The sequence below is a fragment of the Haliaeetus leucocephalus genome, unplaced genomic scaffold (genome assembly GCF_000737465.1).
Source record: "Haliaeetus leucocephalus isolate CR32 unplaced genomic scaffold, Haliaeetus_leucocephalus-4.0 Scaffold450, whole genome shotgun sequence".
NCBI lineage: Eukaryota > Metazoa > Chordata > Aves > Accipitriformes > Accipitridae > Haliaeetus > Haliaeetus leucocephalus.
The window spans coordinates 15,537,912-15,547,316 of record NW_010972886.1 but is presented as its reverse complement, the minus strand read 5'-3'; the positions used below and the strand labels follow the sequence as shown (position 1 = coordinate 15,547,316).

The 9,405-nt window shown below is 40.7% G+C and overlaps 1 protein-coding gene across 1 annotated transcript; it reads left to right on the top strand.

Annotated features, from left to right (window-relative positions):
• The first annotated feature begins 6 nt into the window (after nucleotides 1-6).
• On the top strand, nucleotides 7-4,532 carry PEX13 (peroxisomal biogenesis factor 13). Its single transcript, XM_010574838.1, has 4 exons — nucleotides 7-111; nucleotides 2,266-2,963; nucleotides 3,366-3,491; nucleotides 4,036-4,532. Exons 1-4 carry the CDS (start codon nucleotides 38-40, stop codon nucleotides 4,329-4,331), a joined length of 1,194 nt encoding a protein of 397 aa, XP_010573140.1. The 5' UTR covers nucleotides 7-37; the 3' UTR covers nucleotides 4,332-4,532.
• The last annotated feature ends 4,873 nt before the right edge of the window (nucleotides 4,533-9,405 follow it).

Genomic DNA, 9,405 nt, shown 5'->3' with positions numbered 1-9,405 from the left:
GGGCCGGGGGCAGAGCGGGGCCCGCAACGAGGCGGAGATGGCGTCGCAGCCGCCGCCTCCCAAGCCCTGGGAGAACCGGCGGCTGGCGGGCACCGTGGCGCCGGCCTTCCAGTGAGTGCGTGCGTGCGCGCGCCCGCGCCGACCCCGACCCCGACCCCGGGTTTCTCCTGCCTGTGGCGGGCTTGGGCGTTCGCCCCCTCAGGGCGGCTGCGCCTCTCCCGCCTTCGCCTTCTCCCCTGAGGCGAGCTCAAAGGTCGGGCCCAGCCGGGCAGTGCCTCCGCGAGCCAGCGGCTGAGCAGAGCTTGAGGGGGTTTGTCGGTTTGGGTGGCCCAGGGGGGTGGGGTTCCCTGCTGGGGTGGTTTGGGGTCGTTTGCCCTGCTTTGTGGAGGGGTTGTGTGCCGGGCGGGTGCGCGAGCGAGCGAGGGGTCTCCGGTGGATTCCCCCTTCTCGGTGGGGAGAGGGAGTGAGAGGCTCCTGAAGGGTACTGGTCTCAAACCCTACTTGTGTCTGTAGAAAGCCGCGCGCTTAACGCGGTGAAGGTAAAGCTGTACGTGTTGCCACGAGTGGACAGAGTGCGGGTGTCCGTTCCTGGGCGTTATATAGCTCTGTAAGTGTGCGCGCCTCTGTAGGAAGCTGCGGGTCGTCCCCAGGAACTGGAGAAGATGCATGTGTACGTCTGTCTCAAGTGCGTTAAGCCGGGAGTCTGAGCTTTTCCAGAAAATCCAACCTGCTCAGGGAGAAGGATGTTGTACAGAATGTGTTTGTAAACGCCTTCCTTTTTATCAGAAATCAAGGAGAGCTTAGTGGTTGAAGATCAGTCTTGTTTTTTATTTGGTGCTAGCGACTGCAATTAGAGGGAGCTGGAACTGGGCAAAAGGTTAGCCCAAGACTAAACAGAAACTTCGCTGCTTTCACTGCAAGCTGAAGCTTGCTGAGCAAGAAATTTGATGTTAATTTTTCTTGCTGGGGTTATCTAGCTCATTTTAAATTGCTTCAAGCAGCTTTAAAGTGAGGTGGCTTAAGTTGACTATTGGGGAGGGGACTGTAGTGTGACTTAGTAGGTTACAGTACCTCTGTTTTCTGTGATAATAACTGATTTTTGCTTCTGTTTTTAGCTGCTAAGAGAGTTAAAGTCTATGATGGAAAAAACAAACAGTGTAAAGATATAAATATTATTCCTTGCTGTGGAAGCCTCTAAGGTTTGCTGAGAGGAAGTTGTACCCTACCTTTTACAGAAAAATTACAGCAAGCATGCTTCACACAGAAAGCATTGTAGAAAGAAGCAGCTCCATAGCAATTCAAACTTGACTTTTTGTCTGGGTTTTTTTTCTGTGAATTTAATGGACTAAATAAGTGGCAAGTCATGGGATGAGGCAGTAAACATGGAGATGACCAAAATGTTTTACTTTTAGCATGATAATATGTGATTAACTTTTTAATGAAACAGCAAAAGTTGGACAGCTGCTTGACAGAATTCAAACTGGTACTGGTACTCCACTGGTGCGTAGTACTTGCAGTCTTATTACAAAAGGGGCATAGATAAAATTACTTAAACTTATGGTCATACAAAGGGATAAAAGTTTACTAATTTAAAAACAAATAATTGACTCATAATACCTTTTTCTGCCAACAGTTAACAGTAATAGATTCAATCCCTTGACAGGCTACATAAAGGTAATGAGATAGTTTGGGTAGAGGGGGAAATTGGGGGACCTAAAGCCCTTGCTTATGTTGTTGTATAATTACTTGGATTCTCAATTAGGTCACGCCACCCTTTTCTCTAGGGGTGGGTTCAGAAGAGCTCTCAAACTTCCTTCCTGCTGTATCATTGGCTCATTGTATTGAAGATCTGAGAACAAGTATTGGAAATAAAGCTTTTAGGTTGAAAAGTTCATAAATATTCTTGGTAGTGCATATGAGAGGCTTTTGTGTGCAGAAAAATGACCTTGGTGTTATAGCATCAGGTTTGGATCTAGATGTAGTATCTCATGCTTTCTTAGTCAATAAAATACATGTACATAGGGAAAAACTTTCAGCCTATTTCAGATATGCTGTGGTTCCACATTTACATTAAATATCTCATCATGACTTTTTTTTTTCCCCCGAAAAGACCTGTATTTCCTAACTAGAATTTTTACCTCCCACAAATGTTGTGCAATGTACCGAGTGTTTGGCTACACACTGTTGTATTTAGATAGTTAGCCAAGAAATGAAAATATATGAACTTATTTTGAGTACTGATCTTTCTTGTCTGAATTTGTTTAGGTCTGCTGATTTGGTTGACAGCCTGCTGACCAGGCCTGGACAGCCCATAGTTGCACGGATACCTCCACCTATTTTGCCAAGACCATCACAGCAAACGGGAAGCAGTAGTCTGAGCACTTTCAGGCCAGCATATAGTAGTTCTTTTTCTCCAGGCTATGGTTCATATGGAACATCTTTTTATGGAAACTATAGTCCTTACAGTTACGGATATGGTGGCTTGGGTTATAACCGCTTTCGTGCAGATGATATTCCTCCCAGCAGGTTTGTTCAGCAGGCTGAAGAGAGCAGCAGAGGTGCATTTCAGTCCATTGAAAGTATTGTGCATGCCTTTGCCTCAGTCAGCATGATGATGGATGCTACCTTTTCAGCAGTGTACAACAGTTTCAGAGCTGTGTTGGATGTAGCCAATCACTTCTCCCGCCTCAAAGTACACTTCACAAAGGTGTTTTCAGCTTTTGCCTTAGTGAGAACTATAAGGTATCTCTACCAACGTCTACAACGATTGCTGGGTCTGCGGAAGAGCTCCGAGAATGAGGATTTGTGGGCTGAAAGTGAGGGGACAGTGGCTCGCGCTGGCCTTGAAGACAAGGTGGCTAACTCCGCAAAATCCTGGCCCATTTTCTTGTTCTTTGCTGTTATAATGGGAGGTCCCTATCTGATTTGGAAACTGCTTTCTACGTACAGTGATGAAGAAACAGGTAAAGATGATCTGTAGCTCGAGAGAAGTGCAGCATATGCTATTCCTTTTGTTATCACGTGTATAGCAATTAATCTTATACTAAAGTAATAGAAGTTAATAGATACTGGGGTACAATACTGAAATTTAGGCACGTGACATAAGTAACAGTCTGTATAAGTAGCCTGTTGTTGAGCTATGATGCAGTTTCATGGTTCTTTTCTATTAGATGTGGCAGCTGGGCGGGGCGAAAGTTATTGGTTGGATTGACTCAACAAATTATGCTTTGTTTGTTACTCCTGCAGTTCTCTATTGGAAAAGTTTTAGCAAGGAAGTTAATGTGTTTTCTTCGTTTTTCTTTAAAAAAAACCACCAAACTTTATAATTCAAAGCAGATAAACTTCTAATGTCTTTTTGGAAACAGTATCTAGTAAATGGGCAAGTGGAGAAGATGATCATGTAGTTGGAAGAGCAGAATATGATTTCAGTGCTCTCTCGGAAGAAGAACTTTCTTTCCGTGCTGGTGACATGCTAAAGTTAGCACCCAAAGGTAAACTTTAGTTTTGTATTTTATTTTCTAATTGCATGTGAAGTAAGTCATGTTGTTAGACTCTGAAAATGAAAACAAACAAAGAAACCACCTTATTTAACCGAACTCCTCATCCACACTGATTTTTTTTTTTTTTCCCCATAAGTTATTACTTGCATTGTAATAAAACTTATTGAGTAGTTTTGTTCAATTTCCCTAAGATATGACACAGCCTAAACTTACTTGAGGAGTGATTTGTGGTTACCCTTGTGGTTACCTTTTCCTCACATGTGCTGCACAACTGTGAAAATACGTAGGCATTTGCAGTACGGTGGTGTCATCGATTTCAGAACAATCTGCACTTCACAGTACTCTTCAGCTCACCTCACCAATGCAGATTCTAGTCATTTCTCTTGTGAAGTAGTTTGTATTTGGCTTTCATCACAGAGTTATCATCTCTGTATGATTACCTGTTGTGTCATCAGCCTTCTGGTGTATTTGTGCCTCAACTGCAATATATTTCAACTTGTTTTGTAACTTGATGCGTTTGCCTTTTCTTCTTCAGAACAACAACCCAAAATCCGTGGTTGGCTTTTGGCTAGTTATGATGGCCAAACCACAGGACTTGTGCCAGCTAATTACATCAAAATCCTGGGCAAAAGAAGAGGTAGGAAAAGAGCAGACCTGGAAAGGATTACACAGCAACGGCCATCCTTTACCAGCACATCTGTTAAAGGATCCACTGCTACTGTGACTTCAGAGGACCAGGAAGCTGCTTTTGATTCTGTTTTTGCTGGAAGTAATAAAGTTCCTGTTGCATCTGACTCCACTGTGGTTAGTGGAGAGAAACAGGAACTCTAATGCACTTTCATCAACAAAGCAACTGAACTGTGCTTTATTGATAAAACTTAGGATTTGTTGAAAATCTGTATTGTAGTGGAACACTGATGGGTCTGTACCAGTTATTGCTGCTACCGACTGGTGAAGGGATGGAGAAATGATTGCTCAAATTTGTAGTATTTATTTTTGACTCACCTAAGGCTGTACATTAGTGATTCTACCCGACCACCTGGCAGCAACTCTAATATCTTGAGACAAGGAGAATTGAGACATTTATAACAAAGCAAACAAACAAAAATATTAAACGGAGCCTGATGGCCCATTCTTCTTAGGGTGACAAACTGATGGTGAAATCTGGAGGTTAACATCCAGCCTTCATTGGAATGTTGGCTTGACAAGAGGCCTCTTCAATACATGTGCAAAGCGAAGATAGATTTCTGTAAGATGTCCTCCAAAACTGGATGCTGAGGACCATAAAATAGTAATACTGCATTGTTTCCCCCTGAAAAGAGAGAGAATTGGCAAGAGGTTTAGGTAACACAATTGAATCATTAGAAGTTCTAAGTTGCTTGCTTTTTGTAAGAAGTAGGGCTTCTGTCATAAAGACCTTAGCTCTTGTAAAAAAGGGACTTGTGAGAAAGGGAGGAGAAATAAAGTTTACAAAGGAAGAGCAGTGAGGCTTCAGCAGTAGTTCTAACCGGTTCTCTTTTTGTTTAATAAAAGACCATTAGAATAAAGGGTGTCCTGCGGTCAGGCACTTTCCAGCGCACTTATTGTTATTCCCTTCTGCAGTAAACTAACTTTGCATCACTCCTAGCTGTTTTGTGTTGTAGCCTGTTAACTGCCTATCAATAGTCTATCAACTACCATCTGCATCTCAACTTATTTCTGTTCTTTATTGGTTTTATATGAATGTCAAAATATCTATCCTGCCTTTTAGTGCAGTAGGAAAGCATTGGGTTGGAGGAAGTTTAATCCAGTGGCAAAGAAAAAATAACATTTCTTGCTTAATTGTCTCAGCTAAGGTCTTGGAGTTAACTCTTTATGCTGCCTTTCAGGTGGTAAATTTTGCATCTGTCCATGAAATTAGAGGGCTCTGGTTTCTAAAAAGCCATAAAAACATTAAGACTGTTCAAAGTATTTAGTATTTTCTTCATGTTGGTGTTTGAGAATTCTGTATTGAAATGCTGTTTTGGTTTTGTTTTTTTTCTTTAATGAAGCAAAGATAATTAAAACTTTTTTCCTTGTAGTACATATGTATAACATGTTGAGCTTCTGAAGGTTAGAGCAATGGATAAAATAACTAAAGCTTGTCTTAATCACTGAAATAGCTTTTCTTTTTTATTTTAAAGGTACTCAAAAGTATTACTAAAAGTAGGCCACGTGCCTTTGCTTAATTGATCCAGTGTTTTCAGTTTGACTGTTTCTACAGAAATCTTCAACACCCGTAATGTGTTAGCAGAGCTTTCAGTATTTATACTTCAGTTGCATTTGCTGGCCTTGAGATCTTAGAATTCTGTTCACCACAACAGAACTCTGACAAGAAAAATTGATGTGAGCACAGTTTTATTGAGGTAGAGTGGCTGAAAAGGTGGATATTATGCTGGAACCTTGGATTTTGAAGTAATCTCTGAATGCCTGTTGTTGATAATTAGAGCAAGAATTTAAGTGGTTGCGCTCAGGTATTGGGAGATGGTACAAAGAACCATTATTTTTATGAGATTGTAAAGGGCAAATGAGAAACTTGAAACTAGGTTTACTAAGTTTAAAACGGAACACGTTCCTGAGACATTTCCCTGTGTACCAGGGCATTGAAGAAAATTATCTATATTTGGAAATGACATCTGTTATTGAAATAAAAATAGCAAAAAAATCTGAAATACAAAATATAGAGAGGAAAGGGGGGTGGGGGGTATCAAGTGTACAGTTCTGCTTACAGTGTGTATTCCTGGAGGGAATTAATTTACTGTTGTGAGATCTAATTAATGGACTGTCAGCCTCTCTTGTGTCAGTGACAGTTTTCAACCAGAGGAAGGGTCTTTTAAATAAATGAATAAATAAACCCCAAAGTTTTTGTAGAGTATCCATTCAAGTAGGTTTCTGTCTTCCTACTCAGAACAAGTTGGGAAGACAGTACCATGATGTTTGTTGGAATCTTTAGATCGTACTAATTTTTGGAAAGATGAGTTTAATTTCACTTTCAGGTCATACTGTTTTGAAAACAATTCTTTTAGTAGGAAGCTAGGTTATTAATAACTTAACTGACTTGTCATTATAGTAGTTTGACTTAGTCTACCAATTGCTAACTGTCATATCTGTATCTGCTAAATCTTGACAAGAATTTTGATCCTTTTAATCTTGTGATTAATAGGAAAAGAAGGCTCTGAGGAAATGAATTTATTTAACTCACAATTAATTGTATGGATTGCAGAAGGGTATTAAAATTCATTGAAGTAAAATATATACTGTGCTTTAAGATTTTGATTTTTTTTTTTTTTTTAAAAGGCACAAACTAGCATCAGGAAAAAAATGGGAGTCCTACAATTTCCTTGTCTATGTTTCTGCCCATATGTCAGGTTACAGAAAAAACATCTAGATGAATGCTGATTGAAAAAGGGAGGCTGGTTGACAGGCTGCTCAAGACTTGCATAACTTTAGAAAGGTGAGAAAGCTAAAAGGAGCAGGTGTGGCTACAACAGGAGTATGTAGAAGAGATCAGAAAAGAAATGCTGTTGAAATATTGCTAAACTTACGCATTAGGCAATTGACTCTTAAGTTCTGTATGTACTAAGTTACCTTTATGTTACTTTTTGGAATGACTTATATACCTGTAGCTGACTTACAAGTCTGTAACAGACTTATGACATTTGTTTATATAAGGCTTTAGTTCAATCTTCAATCTTATTGATATTGTTTAGTATACCAACCATTTTATGCTTGAATACTATCTGAACTAATGACAGATGCCAGTTTTGGCTGGTTCTCTGGGTGCTAGCAGTATGTGAACATGCACACATTGAAAGCTTTGTTCAGGTTTCTGAATAATAAATATAAAATACTCTTGGTGTAGTAGAACTTAATAAAATCGTCTGCTTCTTTTGCACAGGTTCAAAAACTCTTCCTTCTGTGGAACTAGACTGCGTCTGAGCTAGCAAGATTGTTTTAGCTTATTTGGTGATCTTGGTGAAATTTGCTAGTGAGGTAATTACAAAGAAAATACAGTTTCTTATAAACCTGGCCTGTTTGCAATGAAAATTTTCCAGAAGAGGTACAAACTTGGAAACCAAAACAGTGATTCTCTTGATGCACCATTGTAGAAATACTTTTGTCCGCAATAGTAGTGGAATGGTGCTTATTTTACAAAACATAGATAACACAAAAGCATATGTTTTTAAGTAGCTCCTTCCAGTTTGTTTTATCCCTGCAGCTGTGGCCATGTGTTGGGATTGGCAAACATTTTTGGCCTGTAGTGGGAGGTAGTAATTGGGTGTGTCCACTGGTGGTGATACGCTTCCCCTCCCCCCCCCCCGGCCTTGTGTCTTGGGACCGGTTCTTCTGCAGACCAATTTGAAGTGGGTTTGGGATAAGTCTGTCTCTTGGATTCTGCGGGCTTTACCAAACACAGCCTTCAAGCAGCTGGATAATGTCTCCTTGAAATAAATGTGTTTGTATAACTGCTTTAACTAGTACCATAGGCATGACGTCAATGCGAGGCGCCCCTGCATCTTTCTTATCTACAGTTTTTAATGCTACTCTGAGATACTAAAGTTCCCAATTTCACAGTAGTCATAAAACTATAAGACTTGAGCAAGCAACATAGATCATTTATGCTGTGAAAGGGTATCTTTACAGTTTTTTGGTTTTAGAAATGAAGATACTTTAAATGCAAAAAGCTAGTTCCACTACCTTTGAATTATTGGTAACTGAACAAGCATAGTCTGTAGACTCTCAAATGAGTAAAATTTGAGATACTGATTTTTTTTTCTGAAATACTGATATTGGTATTTTTTTATTACTTAAGAACATAAAAAAGAGGGGACTGAACTTCTGCCTAACAGCAGAGGTTAATTAAAACACTATGTTGCCAGTTCTCTGACATACCGTCATCTTCCATTCATAGTGCAGTAAGTTAATGTCATAATAATATAGTAATACTGCATCAGTAGCTTGTTCTATGGATTGCTGTGGGACAGCATGAAATCAGGAGTGTTTTCTACTTTAAGTGAAACCCAAACGAAGCTTTCATATTGACTTAAAGAATTTAAATTTCATATACTTTTCTGGATTGGTGCAATCCTTTTTCTCAACTTTTCTGTGCTTTTTTGCATTCTCTGTTCTCATTATTTTACTCTAGCGTTTAGGGGTGGGTTTTGGGGAAGAAAACGTTTAATATCCGCCTGGCCGTGATTATCTCGGTGATTCCTGCCAAAATACCAAGGAGGAACAGAAGCTACACAGCATGATACAGTCAGAAAGAAGAATGTGAGGGGGGGCGGGGGGATTATTATATGTTGCATGTAGGAAAAAGGGATCTGGGCTGATTCATAGCCCGCACAGGTGGCTTCGAAAGGGAAGTAATTTTAAAATGTTCGGGAAGATTTCATGCAGTAGCAGACGTGCGGTAGGGAACAAACCAACAACAGATGAAATGGCAGGACTGGGAGTGTTTGACCCTTTGCAGAATAACTCTGGTTTGAGAGGAGCCTTGAACGGCTGCCAGTGGTTGGGCGGTTGCGTGCGATTAGCTCCAAGTCAGAAGTTCTGTTACTGCTTTTGTAGTTACGAGTGTATCACATATTTAGAGCGATGGATGCAGTGCGGTCTTCGCTACTAGTTTTAATGCAAATTCTTGCTTAATTAATTTGCTGTGCTTGTATCGTGGGACTAATTCTCGTATCTGATGCGTTATTTTGAAGGATGAGAAGAACTTCAGGTGCTAGGGCTCCCCAGGTTTTTCCTTCGCATTACCATGTTTGCGTGTGGGAACGTAATCGTGGGCTTCTGCTGAGAAAAGGGCATCGGGGTTATCCCTGGGGGGGGGGGGGGGGGGGGGGTTTGGGGGCAAAAAGCGCCGGCGGGGGGGGGGGGGGGGGAG

Bases quoted from the DNA above. Each gene is read 5' to 3' on its own strand.
- PEX13 (XM_010574838.1), top strand. From the start codon at position 38: ATGGCGTCGCAGCCGCCGCCTCCCAAGCCCTGGGAGAACCGGCGGCTG. The intron at 112-2,265 runs GTGAGTGCGTGC...GAATTTGTTTAG, and splicing joins ACCGTGGCGCCGGCCTTCCA to GTCTGCTGATTTGGTTGACA. The intron at 3,492-4,035 runs GTAAACTTTAGT...TTTCTTCTTCAG, and splicing joins GCTAAAGTTAGCACCCAAAG to AACAACAACCCAAAATCCGT.